At 37.9% G+C, this 24,493-nt stretch overlaps 1 protein-coding gene across 1 annotated transcript in view; it reads left to right on the plus strand.

Moving 5' to 3' along the window:
* Positions 1–24,493, plus strand: part of ME1 (malic enzyme 1, NADP(+)-dependent, cytosolic) — a 135,489-nt gene that overhangs the window by 30,129 nt on the left and 80,867 nt on the right. Inside the window, exons 4-5 of the mRNA XM_009872449.1 lie at positions 1–90; positions 23,646–23,749. The exon at positions 1–90 is cut by the window's left edge and continues 99 nt beyond it. Of these exons, the coding sequence (XP_009870751.1) occupies positions 1–90; positions 23,646–23,749 (194 nt within the window). The remainder of the gene's footprint in view (positions 91–23,645; positions 23,750–24,493) is intronic.

A 24,493-nucleotide genomic window follows, 5' to 3' on the forward strand; every position in this document is an offset into this window, starting at 1 on the left:
GTGGGTAAACTGGCACTTTATACGGCATGCGGAGGAGTTAAACCTCAGGAATGTCTACCAGTGATGTTGGATGTGGGAACAGATAACGAGGTAAATCCTTTTCTGAGGTGTAGTGAGTATTAGCTGTTTGAAGGGAACTATATAAAAGTGGAATTATAGCAATTTGGTTCTCTTTGTTATGATACTGGCTTTGATTATGTACCAACTAATAAGTCCTATGGAAAAAATCTCATCCCAATGCACAGTGTAGACTATCTTGTAAGTCTCAAGTAATTAAGGATGCTGTTGTCTGTGAAAATGTGCTGCATACATTATACATGTTGAAAAGCAGTATGGGAAATTACTCCTCAAGAAGAGAGAGATGATAGAGTTATAAATACAATTTAAGGCAGCATCCTTTCTCCACTTCTGCTGCAGAATTCTTCTGTGTTGGTTTCAGATGTGAATTCTGACTGTGACCCTTGTTTTGGTGAACAATTTGAAGTTATAGCCTATCTTTCTGGGGAATGCGTGTCTATGTACTTCAGTTGCATATTGGGTTTAGCTATAGGAAGTGCTGTAATATTATGGATTTTCCCAAAATGGGGTCTTAATGCTCCAAGTCAGTGGCCCATACACTCTAACTTGGCTTCCCATTTGTGTAAAGTGCAGAGATTTAAAGTAGTTGGAAATTGGCTCTTGATATTTCCAGGGTGCTTGGGATTACTAGTTAATTACTTGGCCCCTGTTCTTCATTCTTTTTTTTTCTTTTTTTCTGAAAGATACTCGAATTAGTGACACTGTATGATGTCAAATTAAATATCAGCAGCAATATCATTATGCTTTAGCAGAAGTAAACAAACATTATACTGTAAATGATGCAGGTGTTACTTATGCATGATAATTTTATAAGAGGGTTTTGTGTATTATAGCTAAATAAAACATTCCCGTACATTTAGCTGGGACTTCTTGATTGTTGGGTTGGGTGTGTGAATCTCCAGCTTTATATACATACCTCTACCCCTGCCCTGCTGGGATAATTTAGACAATAAATCATGAAAGCATTACTGAATTGAGAAATAGCCTCCTACCCTCTCTCTCTGTACCCCAAGAACCCACTTCTGAAAGCAGACAGACTTGTGAGGTGTCTGAACACTGTAGCACATAGCCGTATCAAACATATGCAAATCTAATTAGCTGTAAAATGCTTTTATTCTTGGTTTGAGGAGCTGGGCCAGTTATCAAATCTATTACTGAATGTTTCTAGATAGTTAATTGCATCAACTACTTTTGATGCTGCAGTAGGCTTTGCATTTTGCTTTTATGTTTGAGTATCATTGGGTTTTTTAAATTTTTATATTGTATTATTTTCTTGAAAGATATCAAATATTTCTATATATATATAAACAAAAATAACGATGCGAGCTTACCCATACCAGTGACTTCCTGTCACTGTTCTTGTGACTAAACGATGAGTTGAATGTGCATGAAAGAATGACAAACCTAAAGTATTATGAGATGCATAAAAATCATGTGACTTGGGTTCTTTCAATGCTCTGAAATACTTACTGTCTGATCAGGAGGATGCCGTTTGTTGTTTCACTTCAGATTATGGCTTTGTATTTTAGGATTAGATTACGAACTGCCTCAGTTTTGTCATATCAGTGGAGGCTGGTTAGCTCAGTGGTTTGAGCGCAGTGCTGGCAACAATGACAACACTGCGGTCGTGGGTTCGATTCCCGCTCGGTCCCCATGTGTTGCCTGGTCTAGTTGAGAGATGGCGTCCCTGCCCATGACAGGGAGGTTGGACTAGATGATCTCTAAGGTCCCTTCCAACCTAGGCCATTGTATGAAATATGAAAATATAGTGCAGTCAGTGGCTGAGCCTGTTTTAGGCTGCAGGCACCAGTGTTAGCAGTATCAGACAGGACTGTTTCTGTTGGGGTGCTTTTCATGCTTGCCCAGGTGTTATCAAGCTCAGACACGCATGTGCTGCCTGGCAGTCAAAAAAACCCATCTAAATTTACTAGTACAAGAGACCTTATAATAGGTTTGAGCAAATGGGAGTTTGAGGAAAGAGTTATTTTTGTTTTGTTTTTTTTTTCCAGTGTTATAGTGCAAGGAGTTATACTCGCTTACGGATGAGTGCCGTTTATGCTTATCTGGGTTGTTGGAGGGGTGAGGAGAAGCCATCCGCATGAGAGAAATCAAGGCTGTGAACCATAGTTATGGTCAGCTCTAGAGGCAGCACAGTTGCTCTTTCGGGTTTGTGTTTGCCTGCACTTCAAAACATAGATGTTTGGAGGCTTTTTCCAGTTGGGGACCTGTTACAGATGTTACAGTGTCAGATCTAACACCTATAACTGGGAATAAGACCTCTGAATTCTGCTGTTGGGTTATGGACAGGTAGGATTCTATTGGTGTACCCCTTGTCTGAAGAGACTGCATGGGCCTGGTGACACTCATTAACTGGAGTCTGAGTGCAGTTCCCTGGGTACTTCAGTCAAAATTAGGGATCGTGGGGCCCCAGTTCCCTTAATTTCTTCCCTCTAGCACCTTCCTTCTGCCCCCAGCAGCACATTCCCATTCCCTTCTTAACACTAGTGTTTGTGTAACCAGGTGGTGAGCCACTGCAGAGAACTGAAATGACTGAAAAAAGATCACATTTTGCTGGCTAAGATGGTTATGTTAGGTCAAGCTGCTGTGGAATTGCACTGCAATTCCTTATCTTAACATCTAAACCTCTTGGACAAATAACCATATTTTTGTGATACATTTTCTTTCTCTAGCCAGGATTTTCCATAGTAAGATACAATAGAAATCACTCTCGTAACTTAGCACATATAAATAATAATTATGCTGAACATATTTTTTGAAATGTGCAGATGTTTTCCATTTAGATCAGTTCCTTTTCCCTTTCTGTGGGGGCCTCAGTGCTTTAAAATTAAAGTTTTAAAATATGCATTTTTGGCAACTGTAATGTGGTTGTGCACAACCTGCAAGTTCTCCAGAAAGATTAAATCTTGCTCTAAAGCAAATTGCCAGAAAAACTTCACAAATTCTCATCCTGTGTTGTTTTGTTGTGTACGCAACCCAAAACAGTAACTCTGAGGAGCAACTCACTCAATTTCTCATGATTATTAAAAGCCTTGTTACTGTTGGTTTTAGCAGAGATATTTTTAGCTGGGGTACTATCCTGCTACTCATAAAACCAAGGGAAGAGAAGAGAGACAAATAAAGCATTTTTATACAATTACCTAGATAACAAGCAAGAGAAATCGAAACTGCTTACTTATGAGAAAAATTGACCTAGTAGAAAGACTTGCATGACTGAACTAGTAAATTACTCCATGTAATCTCTGGGACTGAGTGTCCAAAAGAAGCTGTGTTGACTCTTGCCAAAAATAATATGCCTGTTTCATAAGTCATTGACAAGTTGGAGGCAAGTAGTAGCTGATAACACATTTTTACCCAAAGCATTTAAAACATTATTTGGTGTGTTAGTTCTTTCCTACGGACCATGACAATCTCACTAGAGGTTGTGCCTTACCCAGTAGCTGTGTGTTTTTCAGGTGTGAGGATGGTGCTTCTCAGGTGGGATTTCAGTCCCAGTAAAACATACTCAGGCACTAATCTCGGTGCTGGTATGCAAGTGGTGTTGGAAATCCTGAGGCAATGTGATCTCCGGATTCATCTAATTTTACAGCGATATATGGGAACCATTTTGGAGTAGTTAAAGAAACATTGCAGAAGAAAAAAGAATGATTGTCAAGGTACAAGCTACTACAACCTAATGGAGACCTATCTAAAATACATGTACTCAGCACTGTAAGTGTGATGGTTTAAATATGATAGAAGTAATCAAACTGAATAAAGGGAAAACAATTAAACAGTAAAATGTGGGTGAGGATTGTTTGCTAAAACATGTTATTAAACTCTCACAAAATAAACGAGCCTGTTGGTTACAAATCAGCCGGGCTTACAGGGATGTGAAAACTGGCAGTTTAAAAAACCACAACAAGCCAAACAGGAAAACGCAATAATAGAAATCAGGTTAAAAAACTGGGTTTATAGGCAATAAAAAGGACAAAGACATTAAAGAAAAGAAACTTAATCCAGATTAATTACAAACACTAAGAAAGAGTTTTTCTGTTGTTCCTGATGCTTTACGTTAATGGTGGTACCTGGGAAAATATATTATCAGTATAAATCTGGTGAATATTTTTTAAATTTCAGTTTTATCTATCTTGGTGAGAGGTCTTATTTTTCATTTTATTAACAGCTAATGAATATGTTAAACAAAAACCTTAAACATCTGTCAAGATCTTTAAGTGAGAATGTCCAAATAATGTTTTGCCCAGATCTTTTAAAAAACTCTGGTAAAAGCCTCTGGACCATGCTGAGCTGGGTAGTGATGAACTGAGTAAAATCAGGAAGTTTGACTTACCAGGAATTTAGGGTAAAATAACTACGCTGAGTAGCATGGGCTTATTAAAAATTAATTTAATCTAATATTAAAGTCAATTTATACGCTTTTGGTTGACTCTTACTTTCAGTAACACATCTGAATTCATATTGTTCCTTTTAAGAAACTGAACCAATGGAAGAACAAAGCAGGCCTGTGTTAAACAAAATGTGTTTTAAACCATATATTTCTGTGAGGAATAATAAAGTAGTTGTGGTTTTATGGTATTTCAGTGGGGTTTTTTCAGCTCTGAAATATTTAATATCTTTATCAATGATTTGGAGGCAATAATTTTACATGTTACAGATGAGACATGATTTAGTTAAAATACTATTATCCAGCCAGAGCAGGTATGAAATCTAGGAAGACTGATGGCTTGTGTTATATAGAAGTCAAACCACTGGTGAAAGGGTTTCATCTGACCATAAAAATCTTAATCTAATAATGGATGCTTAAGAGAGGAATGAGAACTGTGTTTATTTGGTAGCTTATGAGAGAAGCTCTGACAAGTTCAGGGCTGCCGAGCAATCCTGCACTGATTGTATCTGTAAATCCAGTACTGGCAATGGTGAGCTGTGGGAGCTTTAGAAAGATTAATTGTGTGTTAGCATTTAAACCTAAACCATTAACCATGAACTTCAGCTGAGGTAGAAAGCATTCAAATCTTTTAAATGCTACTTTCACACAATGTGGAAAAGCCAAGACGCTGGTCTTGGAGGAAATTTTCACATAGGCAGTTTCTCAGAAGCCGTCTTGGTGTCTGAGACCCAGTCATGTGAGAGCTGGTACAGTGACCATGCACCAACCATCAGGATTGCTCAGGAGTCAGACGTCAGTCCAGCTACAGCCACGATGGCTTCAAGGAAGCTGGACATGAAAACCTTCCCTTGCCCTCAGTAGGCATCGCGAAATAGCTGGCTGGTCATATCCGTGTGCCACTAATGTACAGATAACGTCCCCGGCCTGCAGGACTGTGGGGCCCCCAACATGAGAAGGATGGGGACCTGTTGGAGCGAGTCCAGAGGAGGGCCATGAAGATGGACTGGAGGACCTGCCCTACAAAGACAGGCTGAAAGAGTTGGGGCTGTTCAGCCTGGAGAAGAGAAGGCTCCGGGGCAACCTTATAGCAGCTTTCCAGTACCTGAAGGGGGCCTATGGGAAAGCTGGGGAGGGACTGCTTACAAGGGCGACAGGACAAGGGGCAATGGTTTTAAACTAGAGCAGGGTAGATTTAGATTAGATATTAGGAAGAAACTCTTTTCTGTAAGGGTGGTGAGACACTGGATCAGATTGCCCAGAGAAGCTGTGGAAGCTCCTCCCTGGAGTTGTTCAAGACCAGGCTGGACAGGGCCTTGAGCAACCAGGTTGAGTGGGAACTAGATGATCCTTAAGATCCCCTCCCGGCCAAACCACGGTATGATTCTATGATTCTGTGAATCACAATGGTCAGTTCACTTTTTGTAAATGTGTATCTGAAACATTCTTTACAGACATTTAAGTACTAAACTGTGCAAGAGAGAAATATATGGCAGGTGCTAGGGCAGCTACTTCTTCATGTGCCACAATTCAGGGACTTGTGGGTTGCTATTTCAAGTTATTTCCTGCATGCTAGCTTTGGAATATTTTTTTCCCTTAAATTACTACAAATATTTAGATGCAGGAATGTGGCATTTCTCACAGTTGCCCTAAATAGGTCAATGAGCATGACTGGGCTGGCAGCTCTGACTGTACAGGAGGAATGACAGGCATGTGTGGTGGAAGACTGAATCCAGAAAAGCAGAGGTGCAAATTCAAGCTCAGTTCTTCAACTTGTGCTAGTTAGCTTTCTGCATTTCCCCAAATTACTTCCAATTCTCATAAGAACTGGCAACAACCTTCGAAGATTTATATTCTTGAAAAATGCCTATCAATGTGCAAATGGAAACTGTTGAGAAAACAGAAACAAACCTGCTTTTATTAGTCATATTCCAACTAAAATAGAAACCTGGACAGAAGACAGCTGAGTATAGAGCGAATCTGTAGTTTCATATCTTATTAATCTAAGATATAAACATATCAAATCATGTAAACTGTGTACAGCTGTAGGGATTTCTAAATAAAAGACAGTAAAACATTCATATGTAGATCAGTAGCACTTCTACACAGTTGTTTGTGTAGTAAATGTATTATGGAATGGTTATGCACTCTGAATTTGAAAAGATCCTTTTGCCTTCCCCTTGAATGATGATTGTTAGAACTAGAGGCAGCTTTTCAGTGATAGTTTTACTGTGAAATAGTAGCATTTCCTCAACTCTATGAATAGAGGTTGCTCCTGTCTATAAAAAAAGGATATATTTTGATGTCAGGTGCATATATGGATATCTTGTTTCTGCATTATATTCTCACTGTGTTGCCTAATAGTTTTGGATATTTCTGAAGTACAAATGACACTGTGTGATCAAAACAGGAGTCTTCCAGATACACAGTTTTTCATTTACCAATATTAAAATATCACGGAACAGATTAACCTGGTTGACTGAGAGAGTCTTTTTCCCATGTCCCACAAAACAGTCAGGCCAGGGAAGGTGCCCAGAGGTAGTGCTGTGGCCCTATGGTGCCAAATTCCAGGCATGAAATTTTGTAAAACTATTGATGGGGTAAATTGTCTGCTGAGTTGTTTGTTTTGGTTTTTTTTACCATTTTACTATTGTATGTCTATGCCATTCAGGTAGCAGATAATTGCACTCTTCATTTGTGAAGGTCCATTTCACAGATGGAATGTTTTTCTCCCCTAGATCTTGCTGCTAGATCTTTCCTCTGGTAGTACATTGCAAGCACTTGAACAAGAGAGAAAATACATGAATATTCCTTTTTCCTCCCCTTTCCCTGCTTCCAGTTGGCAAGAAAATATTGTGGTAGGATATTACTTTTTCTAGAGTCAATGGCATGAGTCATTTTTTCTTTTCTCTTTTCAGTGTTCAGAAGTACTGAAAAGTAAAGTAATTTCTGAATTACAATTCTGTCTAGCCCATTGTGCAGAAGAAGAAGAAAAAAACCATATTTTTTTAATTTGCAGGAATTGCTAGTCTCATTTAAAATCTATTCAGTTATTTGGAGTGAATGGAGTATGCATTAGAAGAGGGAATGGACAAGTACAATCTGTTTTTATAGATGCATTTTCTAAAATTAGAGAGGTTTAGAGTCACCTTTCCAATGTGTTTCAGAAGATTCTGCCTCTAAAATAAGTATGGCCTCACCCATTGCTCCTGAACATGCTTTATTTAAACAACAGAGACATCTGAAACTGTGCCAATGTCTGTATTACACTTGCAAACCTAAAAAATGAGCTGGGGAAGGGACGGTGCTTACGAGAGCCACCATTTCCCCTCAGAGCAGGGGCCATTGGGTGAGGTGCTTGAGTGGATCAAAACTATCCGAGAGCTGATGTTTCTTCAGGAATTTTTTGGAGAGTTTTCCTTTTCTTGCTCTTTAATCTTCTCTTACTGCATACTTACAATATGTCTGCTGATGCATCACCACTTGCAAGTTTCAAAAGTTAGAGTGACTCAACATTTTAACTCAGACGAGTCGAGAATTTGTAAGATTTGCCATTTGAGTATGTTTCTACTCTACTCTGCTCTTCTGTTATTGACACAAATCAAAGTCTTTTGACTAAGTTGTAGCTTGCTTTTTCTCTCAAAAAATATGATTTTACATTAGTCAGTTACACAAATTCCTAGCTTTTTGTTTCTCAAGAATTGAGTTTATGTTATCTCGCAAGGCTGTATTATCAGAGCACACAGAAAGTAATAAAACAGATGAGGAAGAGTAAATGGAAGTCCAAGCTTAAGGCAACAGACAAAAATTTATTAAATAAGCTTGCTTCAAGGGAAACTCAAAATAAATTGAAAAGTAAAGCTTTATGTATGTGATCTGGTGGGGTATTGCGTAATCAAAGCAACAGCCTGACAAGCCTAGTCTGCTCTTAGAAGAAGATATTGATAAAAATTGTTAAATTTTCTCAGAACAAGAGGATAGTTTGCACAGATTTTATACATGTTACTGAATGTATAGTTATTTTTAAAATCAGTGTATTTGCTTTTATCATGAAGCATCTACTTTTTAATATAAAAGTTCATTTGCTGCAAAAAGTGCTCCAGATTCTGGGTAGTAGTTTTTTGGTGGCATATTCAGTGAAAGATATAGTTAATCATGCAGTCATGAAGTATACATACTGGAAAGGTAATTAACAAAAAAATGAAGGAAAACACCTGTATTACATTTAAATAGAATGGCATTTTTATTATTACAGATGAGTTTTTATTATTTTTATTATTACAGAGAAGTGTTGTCTAGATATTATTACTTTATCCATTGTGCATTAGAAGCATATCGCTGGTGAATGCTAACATCCCTTAGGTCTTCTTTGGACTTTTATATACATCATAATGTTTGTATTTTCTTCACGTGTGTTTAAAATTTCATGTTGGACTTTGTAAGCAACGTGTTATCACTGCAATTTTTGTCTCATTAATATTTTTGTCTTCTGTAGAATTCTTGTTCCTTGTTTTCTTGCATATTCTGAGTTTTCTCCTGTGTATTTTGACGGTACAGCTGTGGAAGGAATTACAATTTTTTAATGTGCTTTTCTGAATCTGGTGGAAAAAAGATAAGCTTGAATTTTGACATATCAGATTATTTTATCCTAGTATAGACATTATCATTATGAGAGTTGCCAAAAGTATCTCTAATCAGGCCTCAAACTCTTTTGGTCCCGTTATATCACGTCACATAATGTTAGGTAACATTTCTTGAGTAACTTGCTGTTTATATAGTGATGAGAGGTGGAATGAAGTAATACAGAATTCTACTGTAGTTTTTAATTTTGACTTCAATAATCATAGTAAGTACTGGTTATTCCCAAGTGAATCTAACCATAGGTGCATGTTCAGACTTGGCATTCATTTATGTGTAAGTACTGGTTCACACAGAAATATGTCCATTACATCATACACGGAGTTAATATATCTGGGCTGTTAGAAAATTCCGTGTTTTCACAGGACCCTGTCATCGAGAGATGGTAAATTGTTACTGGATAGAGAGGCCTTTAATGCACAGAATATTCTGTATTTTGGAATATTGTGTTTTATTTGGAAACCACATTTCCTGTTTTAGTCTTGTTAAATGTGTCAGTCTGCATGGTAGCTTGCATCTGACTTTTTTTTGTGCTTTTTTTTTTTCTCCATATGTTTTTTTAACTTCTATCTGGATTTATTCTGAGAGCTATAATCAAGTTTCACAGACTCTTCCCAGATTATCCAATGTGATGTGTGCATGCTCACTGACAAGCTGCATCAAGCAACCCTCACAGAAAGTAACAGATAATAACTGCAGGAAAGAAAGAAACCAAAAGGACACAAAAGCTTAACAGTCAAACAGTTGCTGTCTTTAGTCTTGGGAAAGCAAAAGGGCTCATTCTTCACTGTTGATTTTTCTCCTTGGGCTAGTAAATGCTCAAAGTCCTGCTGAGGTGAAGCTCGGCTTTGAGCGAATGCCAAGGAAACCGATGTAAATAGTTATTTTATCTGTTAGGTAGCCTTGAAAACACAGATCAGTAACATTCAATGAGATCTCTTGCATCTTGATTTTCTTGCAAGAAATGGGAAGGTAATTAGCTGATGGTGTATTTTACGCAATTGCTTTCATTGATTTTAATAGCAGATGTCGCTGTGTTTCATGTATACAATTAGAAATATAAGAACCAAATGTCAATATTTACTGAATATCCATATAATACATTTCATAATTTATAATTTTAAGTACTTTCAAAACTGCATATGGCTTTAGTCAGGAATATTTTTATCCTCTATGGCCTAAAACCCTTGCCGAAAGTGACTGCAGCATGTTGTTGAGATGGGGTTCCAGTGAAGGAATCTCAAGAGTCTAAATTTATCCAAGATACTGAGGTTTCCAGTATATTTTAAAGACTGCCTTTTGAAGAATCTTGGAGCTGATTTTCTATTTTGTCCATAGTCATCTTTGATTTTTTTTTTTGTTACTATTACTTCTGTATCTTCTGACTTACGATGTAGTTCCTTGATTGTATTAAATTTTCAGTAGAAGACTGTGTATAAACATCTTATGCTTCCTAAGGGATCCCATCTACTAATCATGTATTAGGAGAGCTTAAATACAAAACATTGCCTACCCCTTTTATGAAATAATTGTGTGCAAAGAGGAACAGCATTTCCCACTGTATTTAGAGCTGTTAACTGTTTTGATTTATTTGCCAATGAAGATCATTTGCTGTTCTTTACCATTCTTTTCCCAGGAGAATGTATTACATCACCTCCTTTGTTTTCATTTAGATGCTTTTCTCATATTTTCTTAGACATAGCTCAGCAGCTATGAGTACTAGCAGTTTTAACAATAAGACTCAAATATAGATGGGCTTGGCTTTTCAACATTTATTCTCTTGGATTATTTTTCTCAGTTTCATAATATGTACACTATCAGCATTTTGTTTAATGGTGCATTCACTTGTAATAGGCTTTGTTCTTTACTATAATAATAGAAAGAAATCCTGTGTTTATGTAACTACTTTTATAATGCTTGTTTCCTTTTGTTCTAATATGGGGACGAAAAATAACTTCTACATTTCCTTTCAATAGCAAAAATATTTAGTCTTTTTAAAAATAATTAAAAAAACAACACAGCACAGTCTTTTTTTTTAATCTCCAAGGGACTACTGTTGTCATTGTTCAACAAAAGGTTAATACAGTTTTTAAAACTCATCCAGTTGTTCTAATGCAGTTAAATTGGACTTTCAAGTTCACGTCTTTTTAATATGCATGTTGTATAAAATAATCTATTAGTATGTATTTCTGTGCCAAACTTACATCCACCATCATCCTGTATTGCCTCTGATTAAAGTCCTCTTCTGCTTTCATAAAGTACTAGAGATTAGTGTTTGCGGTCTTCTTGTAACCATTCAGCCTTTCAATGTTGCCTGTGTATTAAACCCAAATTTAGGCTTTTCGAGTATATCCACTTAGGCAGCAATAGTTTTGCCTGTTCTCTTTTATCTTTCCCATACTTAAGATTTAATGGAATGGACAATTACAATACTGTATTTGAATTGTTAGTCTTGAGAATCTGAGGCCCTATGACCAAACGAAGTAGTAGCTGCCTTCTAGTACCTGAAGGGAACCTACAGGAAGGCTGGAGAGGGACTTTTTACAAGAGCGTCCACTGATAGGACAAGGGGAAATGGGTTTAAGTTGAAGGAGAATAGATTTAGATTGGACCTTAGGAAGAAATTCTTCAGTATGAGGGTGGCAAGACTTTGGAGTAAATTGCCCAGAGACGTTGTGACTGCCCTCTCCCTGGAGGTGTTCAAGGCCAGATTGGACAGAGCCTTGAGTAGCCTGATCTAGTTGAGAGACGTCCCTGCCCATGACAGGGAGGTTGGATTAGATGATCTCTAAGGTCCCTTCCAGCCTAGGCCGTTCTGTGATTCTATGATTCTGTGATTCTATGAAGTAAGCTCAGAATGACTGAGAAAGAGACATGCAGACCTTGAGAGTCATCTGAACCTGAGCTGATGGTCCTAGGCTAATTTTATGAAGAGGAGCTGATGCTTCTTCTTGTGTAGTAGCTGTCACAGATTGGTCAGATGAATTTTATTCTAAAATTATCGGAGTTTGTGTGTGGACTATAAAAAGAGCTTAGACTAGCTTAGATATTGAAATATCTAGTATAGGCTCTTAAGTTAGATAACATGAATTCATACTCAGTTTACACTTCACTCGCTTGTGCTTGCATCAGACATATTGTTGCTGTTTGGCTCAGGAGGCTTCCACAGAGACTAAAACTTGTTTTTCAACTTCTGTCAACCTCTTATTAAAGAGATTCTTTGTATCTTTGAGAAATGCTATTCTTCTGCTCAGTGCATGAGAAGATGTCAGCAATTGTCTGTTACTTTTGATCCATTGTTGTCCTTTAAACTTTGCCATTTTGGCTAGGAATATATGGTATTCTTTTGCTGAGACTGCTCATTTATTTTTATGAAATATGCTCTTTATGAATATTTCTTCTATGAAATATTCTCTTTTATTAGACCATGAAAAATATGATGAAGCCAGGTGGTGCTTCAGATTTTCACATTTAGCAAGCAGTGTATCAGCAATGATTTTTAAGACCCAAGAAGTTGAAGAGGGAAGGGCTTTAGCGGAAAGAACATAGCCATTCACACGGGATTTAAGTCTCGGTTTCAGCTGACATTAAAAAGAATGAGCTGTATATTGATGTTACCAGCAGTTCTGTCAGTCCATTTCATTCCTTCTTACTTCACTTTTCAGCTCAAGGGGTTCTGTGAAAAAGGGCAGAAATGAATATCTGGGAATGCTTATTTTGGATAGCATGCATGAATATCCATAGACCAAACCAATCGCAGACTTTATTTCAAGATACATTAGACTTTTCCAAATCTTCATACACAGAAGACAGCAACAGATAATGTTTGTTTTAGTTGGCTTCCATTCCTTCTGAAATAGTAACTGCTAGGTATCTGCCTCCTCAGCAAATTGACAGGCAATGGAAGAGACAACAGAGGGAAGGAGCCATAAATACAACTATTATCACAAAATGTGGGATAAGATGCATACTTCGTGCCTTCATGGAAGTCAGCCTAGTGTCTGGGACTAAACATGTCACCTGCTGACTGTAAAGGAGCCCTTACAAACGTGAGCCTTGCATTAGCAGGTCTACTTTGCACACAGAACTACTTTTCCCTTTTTTCTTCTGGTGCTTGGATAGATACATAGTCAACAGCTGAGATGCCAGTGCTGAAATAGTATCACCAGACAGTCAAAGGGATGTTGTTGATGTCAGAAGAAGCCCATCCGATGTGACTCTAGTAAATAAAATCACTGAGTGTCAGCACAGGAGACAGGGAAGTCAGGGTCAAAGATTTCTTGATGAAGGATCATGTGAGAGTAGCTTATGGAAGCAAATGAAATAAATTGACGTAATTTTAACAGAATTGAAAAGCCACAACAAGTGATGGAGATTTATAGTTACATGTGAATGAAAAACCCCAGTGCAAAACAAAGCATCAGAACTGTTGAAGTAGAAATGAGATACACTGATGACATAAAACAAGGTTTTCAGCTTCTTAAATGGTGTATGTTAAAATTCTGTTCAATTAACTATGTGATGGACTTTGTGTGCCATCAAAATGTGTGAGCTGATACAATATTAGCAAAATCCTTTTTATTAACAGAATATTAAAGATGAATGAATATGAGATCGTTTAGACTTTTTTAACTTTGTCATTTATCAGATGAAGGAAAAATATAAAGATTACATTCTTCTGAATCTTGTTACATAACAAAACTTTAGTTTTTAAAAAAGGAGGCTTTGCACTTTGCTGATTCACTTTGTTGATGGTGGTTTGGTGTTAGATATTTTCTTCCATTTTTCTGTATGATTTCAAAATCTGGATGGCTCCTTGCATTCAGATATTTCATCTACCTGTCCTAAACAAAACTGAAGAAGATAGTTTATTAAGATAGCTACACTCCTGGTAACTCTGCAAGGAAAAAAAGAGGATAAAAATATATCCAACTTTATAAAAAGTTTCACTAAGCCTAGACTTGTTTTTAGGGCACTGTGTAGCGTACCCTGGGTACTATTTTGGCCTTTCTTAAATGTTACTGTTTGTCCACCTTCTGTGATTTATTATAAGCACTTACTGCTGGACCCTGAGGTAGGGTCCAGCATGTCCTCCCTCATTCTTTGAGACAATAAACTTGGAAAGTTTAGTTATAGTAATCTATTTTTTATGTTCTAGTTCCCATTATCCATCACCTATAGAATGCTTGATACGTGACAGGACATGCTGGTTGAGATTTAGCCACGTAGCTGCTGGGTTTCATGAAGAAGAAATAATACTTGTTAACTGTATGGGAGCTGTTGATGGTCAGTTGTGTAAAGAGCTTATTAAAAGAGTAATTTTTATAGAAAGGAGTTGCCAAGGGTTTTAGGAGATTTCTTGTTAAATGATCTGAAAATTATATGTATAAAAGAAAAGAGAATTCTCATATTTCTTGCTTTCTGATTATTACTTGTGTGTTAAAATATGATGGTTGTATGCTGCTGAAGTTCGAAATGATGTTGGGCTCCTCAGGACTATTGTTTTCTCAATAGACAAATGATTAAGTTTTTTAAGAAATGCCACTGGCATGCAGACAACCATTTGTTTTCAGTTTTACTGTATAAAAGAGTTATGCAAACTAAAATTGTGTCTGATGAAATGTTGCTCTGCAACTGTGGTTCTGAGTGTCTTCCAAGTTCCAACTCAAATTACAGGCATTTGTGGAATTGGCATTGTCCCTATCCCTGCAGACAGATGTTAACATCAGGAGAGTTCTCTGCAGAGTATTTATCTTGCTGTTTTGGTTTTTTTTTCTTAAAATACATAATGAATTAAGCCTCTCTAATCTCCTTACTAACTCTCCTAGATATGGTTGCATGCTAGCCTGAATTAGTGCAGCAGTACCACCTTCGACATTGTGGTGATGCTCTTTTCTTGCAAAATCACGTGTAACCTCCTGAGAAAGAGGGAGAAAACAGTATTCAGTGCGATTAATGAGTTATGTTCAAGGAAAAGAGAGAAATTCATAGGGAAAGGAGCAGGCTGTTGTTTGAGCTCTGTCAGTGGGAAATTGCACTTTTCAATGTTTGTCAGAATTGCCCCAAATGGAGTTTTCTTATGGCTGGTTGGGACTTGTGACTCCTCATAAGGGTTTCTTCAGCTCAGGGTGTCTTCAGCCTTTCTCAACTTTATCCTGTTAGATGAGACATGAGGGGTTTTTGTGATTATTTCATTGATAAAGCTTTTTTTTGAAAGATAATTGTCAAGCAGAGGAACTGGGAGAGTTTTTCACCTCAGAAGCAGAAGAGTATATGCATTAATATAATAACGTTAACTAAGATGCTTTGATAAAATACTTTTAACTACTTACATGCAATAACATATTCCTGTCAGATGAGGAGGAGAAGGAGGAGGAGGAGGAAGAAGTGTTACCAAAACCTCTGGTGAACTTTACTTAAGCTTAACTAGGGCCATTTAAACTATTAATAGGAATAAAATAAAAATCTCAGTGAGGTTTTGTGCTGGCTGGACCTACAAAACTTTCAGGCATCTTCTGGGATATGTAAATTCAGCATTTTTAAAGCTTTGCAGTAAAGAACAAATGAAATTATCATTGAACTGTATCACTGTAGGCACATTGCTCATCTCTAGTGCTCATCCCTGGAATACAGCTGCCTCTGTATTCCACCCATGGTGACAGTACCCTGTTCGTACAAAGCATACCATTGTTTTCAGATTGGCACAAGTCACAGAGAAAATGGATCTTTCTGTACTTTTTCTTTTGTATATAAATTAAGGAAATTCCAAGATAAGAAATTGATTCTCCTTCCTCCTGGTAACCAAGTGCCTTAGTTTGGCATAGCTGCTGCCTGGTGTAGAAGTGAAATGTAGATTTAAAGGCAGGACCTGATGCATCTGTGTTGTGATCTATGATGCGTCTATGATATATCTGGTTGTACACAAGCATGGTACTAGGGAAGAAACTCTAGTGCTCTAAAGATCAGCCTAGCAAGGACCGTAAGGTTTTAGTTGTGAAACTCACTTTCAGTTAACAGCTGTTGGCACAGTTGTACATTTTACAATTGAAAAACTCCTTAGTTTTTCATTTTCTAGTATGAAAAATTGACAAACTAACTTGCTATCTTTGAAGGCATGTTTTTTTTCTTCAGTTACAGTACTTTCATAAACAATATCCAATCCAGAGAAAAATGCTTGCTTTTCTCTTCATGAATAGTACATGACTTGTGCTGCAGATTCAGTGACAGCAGTTCTATGGCATTTGCTTCTAACAGTTTTTAGAAGTTAAGCCAGTGGAAAAGCTGTTTTACCTCAAAAAAGTTCCAATGACATTCAGATTTCAGGGAAAAACATTATTTTTACTTTATCTGTTGGCTAGCACAGAGGTGGTTGAGGTATGATTCACTGCTCAGCTGTATTCTCAGGTCTTTCCTAATTGGAAACTGCCATGAAAAACAAGGTGGGCAAGGAGCTTTTGGGTAGATTCTTCAATTAATTTTACTGCAAGGTCTTTTATTAATATAAATGGAAACTTGCTGAAAAAGCTTTATAGTTTTTGTATGAACCTCTTATACCATGTACTGGGACAGTGAGCAGGTGGAACAAAAGCCTGATTGCTCTGGAAAAGATATAACTCCTCTGATATTTGATGTATTATTGCCATTAAAAAATATGATTTTTAGAATTAAATATAAAATATGTCAAAATATGCAGTTAGTGTAGCTATACTGTATTGTAATTTTCAGACGTAATCCAGAAGAGAATTTCAAGTCTCCTTTTGACTTGCAGATTGTTGGGAATGAAAAGGCCAGTCTGGAAAGGAAATTCCTTAGGCAAGTATATCATTGATGGGCACCTGGCCGTAATGGGTATTGTGAGTCTCAGCTGCTTGGATGTCTTTCATTACATGTAAAATTAATGAGATAAATTTTTGATTTCTAAAAAAAAATATAATTCTCCTTTTTTTGGAGTTAAGCTGAGAGAGTGACTCGGATGTACCTAACCGACTAAAACCAGAAAGCATTTTTTCTCCCTGCCTTTGCACTGTCATCGGCCCTTGAGGTTTTTGTCCCTCACGTGATCCCACAAACAGATTCCTGGACACAGACACCAATGCACTTGAAGAGCAGACGGCACAGCAACCTCTTGATAAATCAAGTGCATCTTGCCTCTTGCTGCAGCAACGTTTTGTCTGGATTTTGCCCTTGTTGCTCGCTTGCTTAATGACCGCTCACAGAGCTTGCACTACTTTGTATGTTTTATGTATAGTTTGTACACATTACTCTGAGGGTACTGAATCACAGAATCACAGAATCATAGAATCATAGAATCATAGAATCATAGAATGTTTTGGGTTGAAAGGGACCTTAAGGATTTATTTATCCATGTCCCTTGCCATGGGTGGGGACACCTTCCACTACTACAGGTTGCTTCAAGCCCCATCCAACCTGGCCTTGAACACTTCCAAGGAGGGAGCTTCCACAACATCTCTGGGCAACCTGTTCCAGTGCCTCACCACCCTCCCAAAAACCAATTTCTTCCTAATATCTCATCTAGATCTACCCTCTTTCAGTTTGAAACCATTACCCCTTGTCCTATCACCACACCCTCTGATAAAAAGTCCCTTTCTTTCTTTCTTTCCTGTGGGCATGTAAGTACTGGAAGGCTACTATAAGGTCTGCCTGGAGCCTTTTCCAGGCTGAACTCCAGGTCTCTCAGTCTGTCCTCATAGGTGGGATACTCCAACCCTCTGATCATCTTCATGGCCCTCCTCTGGACATGCTCCAACAGGTCCATGGCCTTCTCCTGTTGGCAGCCCCAGAGCGGAATGCAGTACTGCAGGTGGTGTCTCCCTAGAGCAGAGCAGATGGGGAGGATCACCTCCCTTGACTTGTCTTTAGCAATCTCGAATTTAGCTTGAACCTTGTCTTTAGCTCCTGCAAGGGAACGGAGGGACGCAGGCGGAGCGTGCCGTGCGACAGGGCTGCAGGGATGGTGCCCGTGTGGCACGCAGCCCCCCGTCTGCCCGCAGCCCCCACACGCTGGCTCCTTTCTTCGATGCCACATACATGTGCCTGAAGCAGCCCACAGAATGTCCTTGGCACAGCCCGGCTTCGTGCAGTCTCTAGCTCGGGGACAGGCTGTGGTAATTTCATAGCGTGTTGCAAGATTCCTTCATGAAGCATTCTTTCCAGCAATTAGAGTGATTTTTTTTAATTATTATGATTATTTTTATTTTGTTGTTAAATTGAAGTTCGCTGAAGCTGACAGTTTTTATAGCAGGGTAAAGCTGTCTGCGAGCATGGGAAATAACTAGAATATAAGCAACAGGGTTCGGTGCACAAAGCTACAGCTGGTAATTCCTCTTCAAGTTAAGAAGTGAGTAAGTTTCCTGAGCAGAAGGCAAGCAAAGGATGTAGAGGTCAAATTGACAGATAAAGAACCTTATGAAAGTAAAGGACAACTTGGACTGGATAAGTGAGCCCTGTCTTCAAGGAGAAATAACTGAAAACGTGCACTGTAGCTGTGCAAAACTATAGAATCACTACACGTATATGGAAGAGAACATATCCTCTATATTTTTAGTATGATCTGAAATTACTTTAAACAGAATTTGAAATACTGTAACTTCTTTTCTGTTACATTAGGATATTGGTTTATCAGACTATGAATAAACATCTATATTTTGAACTGTCTCGAAAATGCATAATATTCTTTGCTATTTTTTTGCCACAGAAATTGCTTCATTGAAGCACTGTATTTAAGAATAATCTCAAAGGAACCTTTTGAATGTATTATCTTTTAAATCCTTGACTATTGCAGGTCTAGAATTTTGTCTGGACAGACTGGACAGTTCTCAGTGGTGTTTTTAGGCTTACAGATGGGCAAATGGAAATTATAGTATGACTGTTGTCTACATACACAATATTTTTATCTCTGAAGCCACTTGAGTTTGGCAAGTCTAGCACAGCCAGGCTCAACTTCTTACCCTCATGTCCAATGCATGGGGCTTTTCATCCTTTATTTATACCTAGAATGACCCATCATGATATTCATTTTTGGTCTCCTGTTTTGGGATCTTTTGTGACATCCTGTTCTATGAGGGATCCCCTGGAGAAATCTGAGATGCAGAGAGAGGTGATGCTCTGTATGCCAGTACCTGCCTGTTGGGGATGTCCAGATACAGCGTTAGCTGAGAGTCCCAAAGATGAGATCTTCTTTGGGAGAGAAACAGAGGCCTCTTGCAGTTTGCAAAGGTGTTCAAAAAGGTCTAGCCTTTAGGAGGGGCTGTGATCTCTTCGTAGTAAGTATGTAGTGGGGCCAATGTAGTTCAAAGAAAACAAAGCTTTAAAAAAATCTTTAGCTCTCTGAAACTTATTTTTGCAAAGTGTTCTACACCCAGAAAACCCAGTTAGTGTCAGTGTTACTTACAGGATTGAACATATCCAAGATTTAGTTAGCATTTGGAAACACTGAATCTGTCACATGTTTCAGGGGCATCATCCTGTATATCAGACTTCAAAATAAGCTTATTCAAAGAAAGAAAGGCTTCCTAGTCTAATATAAATTGAAATCTTACATATTCCTTTTAATGCCATAGAAAACACTTTGCAGCTGTAAGCAGTTCTTGCAGGACAGAAAATTGTGATGCAGCATGCTAGTGCTTGCAAACCAAAAATTTAAAGGAACACAGACTGATTACTGGGAAATTAGTACTGAAGGAAGCTGAAGTTACATCCAAAATTTTGACATTATTTCTGACTGTCTAACTCTTGGAAAAAGTTTCACATCAAGTGAAATTTCAATCTTGTGGAACCAGAAAAAAAACACCCCATGTTTGAAATGTCCAACTTTCCTGGAGAACAGAAATTCCCCTCTGCTCACCAGCCCTTTCACCAGCCTGTGAAAACTGAGACACAAAGCAGTTTGCAGAAAGCATTTATGGTGTATTAATATAAGGAAAAGTAGGAACATTCCCCTGGTTTTTTTTGGTAACTGAGTGCCCTGCTAGACCAATCATACTCTGAAACGCGTTTCATTTCTGACGTGTCAAATCTTTGTCCCAGCACTTCTGATGTCCCATGCAAATGTAGTTCTCCTTTAATTTCATAACTGTGAGTCTGCCACAAATCATTTCCCACTATAGAACTGCTGGAGGGTTTTTGACATTTCAGTGTGTTGGAGGGGATGGGTGTTGCTGCTCTGAAGCATTAGCGTGCACCAGAGACTTTCTAGGTGGCAGCGAGAGGCTCTGGACACTCTCTGCTGCCATCTTCCCGAGTGGAAAGGCTCAGCGTCTTGCAGTTCTTCACCTCTAATTTTCCATGAAGCTGCTCTCTAAAATATTTATCTGTTCCAAAGAAAAGTCAGAGTGCCAAGTTTGAGAACAGATGACATTTCAGCATGTTTGTTCTCAACCAATGAAATATATGTAAGTGTGCAATTTTCTGTTTCTCGCTGGTTTGGCTTTTGTAGCTAAATCAGAGCCAGCTGCACAGCTCAGGCCTTGCTTGAACTTTGATGGTTTGCTGATCTCTTTACTATAAGTGTGCACAAGTAAGATGGCATAAACAGCTTGCCTTTTTCTTAAAACTCCAAAGGTCATTACAGTTTTAATATGCTCAAGTGCTGCTTCAAAGAACTCTTTGTTATTTTATGCAGCTAATTCTAAGTCAATCTACATGATATTTCCAGTACCAGAACCTCAATTAAACCCTTTATTCTTGTAAAACCTTATTTCTGTTAGAGATTGAATGTAGCATATTACAAAACCTGAAAGTTTTGGAACTGTTTTTTATAGCCTTAGAATAAGCATGTCTAAAAATAAGCAGGCATCAACTTTTTCAGTATCATCTAATATGCATAACGAATGCACTAACCTGAAAAAAAGCAGAGTTATGTTTTGAAGGAGATGCGATTTCCAAAAGAACAAAACAATGTTTAAGCTCTGACAACAAGCTGGGGAACAAAAGAGACCCAAGTCATTGAGGAAAAGTACCTAATCATCGTGTCAGCTTGACATATTCGATTGTGGGATGGAACTTTCTTTTCAGTAATCTGTTTTGAAAGCCATGAAATAGTCGATAGCAAATGTTAATCTCTCAAGATGTGTGAACCCTCTAAAAAAATCACAACCACCGTGGACCCGGTTTGCACGGTGTTGACCTGAATAAGGGGATAATGTGCTTAAGCAGCTTATTCATTCTTCAGTGCCCTTTGGAAAGGGAGCAGCTCCACAATGGTTTGCCACTCAGGGCTCAGACGTGACCACTGTTCTTTTCACTTGCTGAATGTTTCATTCTTTTGTCTCCGCCCCGGGTTTTTTCATACGTTGTTCCAAACAGGACTATAAAGGAACTTTTTGGGGCTATTTCTTGTCGAACTGTAACGTTTGTGAAGCAGAATGCACTGAGCTGTAAAGGAATTTTGAACTCTGGGTATATAGCTGGCCAAGCTTTTCATCAGAGATATATCGCTGAATTAATTGTCTCTGCTTGTGAGACTTCCCAGGCTGGAAGGTTAAACATAACTGAGAAATGGTGTATTAAGTGTTTTAAATATTCCATATTAAATTTCAGCATCAAATATACATGAATAAATTCATGTGGTGGTCTTATATATGGAGCTGTTTCAGAGTTCTGAGTTTTAGTGTTGGCTACAGATTCATATGCTCACAAATATGAAAGACGAAAAAGTGACGAAAGGAGTATAAGAACATATGTTTCAAGGCAGACCTGTCTCGTGCTTTTTAATCAGCCTAACTGTCAATGCCTGTTTCACTTAAGCTTTCACAGAATCACTGCCCAACTTGAAGGAATAAGCATGACTCAGTCTGGTTGTGAAGTGTTTTGGAAATATGGATTTAAAAAATAAAGGGATGATATATATACATTTATTCATTTTGAGCATTGTTTTACAAAATTTAAAAAAGGATGTTTTTTAATAAAAAAGCTTATGGAGGTATGTTAAAAGACCACATCCATTTAGGAAGAGTTGCGGGATTCAGAAAGGGGTTAAGTTACGCTGAATTGGACCATGGAGCGTGCGGTATGCTTGCCCAGGACACGGAACAGCAGAAGCCTAATGGCATGGAAAGCTGTGGCAATGGGATTTTAGAAAAGCGACTGCTATTTCTAAGTCCTACCACGATGCTCCTGACAGAGGCTCCTGCTGCTTGGCCGTTCTGCTTTCCAACCTTGTGTGCTCAGTCTGGTGGGAAGTTTGAGGCAACTCCCATAGGGTTTGCAAACTTGCCTTAAGATTTCACATTGCTAAACAGTTCATTTGCAATTCCTGTGAACTTATCTCCCAGAGAAATAAAATTATCCTTGATTCCTCAGGTTTTCCTGAGGTCATTTTAAATAACTAGGCAAACTCAAAAGGGAAATGAAAAAAATAGTTCATGACTACAAAATTGGATATCATTGTGTAAAAAAAAGAACAACATAGAAAAGAGAAAATTGCTTTGGAAAGTACCTGACATCACGCTCTTGCCAGTTTTTTCTGCATTATCTGGAATAGGTACATGATTATGGTTTTGACTTTGCTGCCAGAATACCTAGTATAATGGTAAAATTATTTCAGCCAAAGAGTATGCTACTTCAACATGAACACTGTGTAGTTTTGGTGAAGGGAACAAATAAAATGCTTACAATTTAATGACTTCACTTTAATTTACAAAGTAATACTAATTTTGAGCTTTGTTTGTTCTCTAATTCAAACAGTTGAATTAACAGCTTCTGAAAGTCTGTAAATAATATATTAGAAATAGTTTGTTTTAAAATGGCATGTGTGAGAGTATTGCACACTAGGTGCATTTGAGAAATAAGCTTATTCGGTTTCAGAGACCTGTGAAAAATAATAGCAAAGAGTGTCTTAATATGAGAGTTCCTGGGAGATCCAGTGAAAGTGTCGAGACTGGCAAATTGGTGTAGCTGGAGTGAGTTTTCAGAAGTGATTGCAGAACACTTTGAACACATTTAGTGATTTGTAAGTTATAATTTGGAAATGCATCAGACAAAACCAAGGTCTTCAAGTAGCTTAGAAGGAAAAGGTCAAAGGCTTGGTTATGTTTTGGCATGTTGAATTATAGAAAGCAGCACATTTTCTGAATATCACCTCATCAGCAGTGGAAATGATGGACTTCAGGAGAGATTTGTGAAACGTAATGATAAAAGTAAAGAAAATGGCTTTCTTAAAATGTCAGAGCGGTGCCAGGATGTAAAGGAAAAAGAGAAAAGTACTAACTAAAGCTTTAGAAGATACTTTTGAAACTTGACTTCCCAGAATAAACTTTTACTTTTTCACTTGGAAATAATACCCTTCCTTTGAGACTAGGGTATCCCTTTTCCTTGATACAAAAGGGTGTTTCTTTAATCTTTTTGTTGCTTTTCTTAATTCTTTATATAGAGGTGGATTAATGGCTATGTACTTCATATGCTTGGGTTAATCCTCAAACACTGTATTGTTGTCCCCTTCGTATTAACTTAGAGTATACTAGTGTAACTTGCTCATGATAATAGTTCAACCATTTATTTTTTTTAACAGACATTGCTGAAAGATCCTTTGTATATTGGGCTGAGACACAAGAGAATCAGAGGTCAAGCCTATGATGATCTCCTTGATGAATTCATGGAGGCTGTGACTTCAAGGTATGTGATATATCTGTGCTATTCATTGGTGAATTCTGCTGTGAACTTGGGAGAAATAAAGGTCAGTAGCTTGTGAAAGGAGAACAGCTTTGCTAGCTTCCTGAAAACTTTTATTTTGAGAATACTATTGTATAAGTTTATAACTGTCTGAACTACTTGCCTTTAATATTGCAATTTTATGGTTTCACTGCATGAGTGGTAAAACTCATCCTGAGATGGGTGAACTACTTCTTTAAACTTTTTTTTTCAAGATTCGGATTGGTATGGATTTCCATAATAATTTTGGATGCGTAGCGCTGTGCCTACGTGTTTGACTCTGTGATTTTGTGTGTGACATGTCAGCAGCCTGAAAGAAGCTATCATACTTGGCAGCCCCTGCCTCTGCCCCCACCAAAACCACAAGAGGCCCAAGCTTTCAATGTTTTGGTTTTAAATGTCATGGTATGGAGCCATACCAAGTCAGCTCTTTCTCTTGCTTCTTTTTTCCTATACAGAAAGTAGTTAAATTTATTATTAGAACATGATGCATAAAATAGTTCTTCTCACATGTCAAATAACACGTTTGCTCATATTTTCCTTGTTTGTTAAAATATTTGGAGTTCTAGCCCTGCATTCAATGTGTATACCTAAACCAGCCCAAGTGCCAGCATCCTTAGCAGAATGTGTTTTCTGCATCTGCATAAAGATGGGGCTGAGCTGTGGGACCTGCAGATACTTTCCAGCTCTTCAGTCTTGGTTTGTGCC

The sequence above is a fragment of the Apaloderma vittatum genome, unplaced genomic scaffold, assembly GCF_000703405.1.
Source record: "Apaloderma vittatum isolate BGI_N311 unplaced genomic scaffold, ASM70340v1 scaffold3387, whole genome shotgun sequence".
Taxonomy (NCBI): domain Eukaryota; kingdom Metazoa; phylum Chordata; class Aves; order Trogoniformes; family Trogonidae; genus Apaloderma; species Apaloderma vittatum.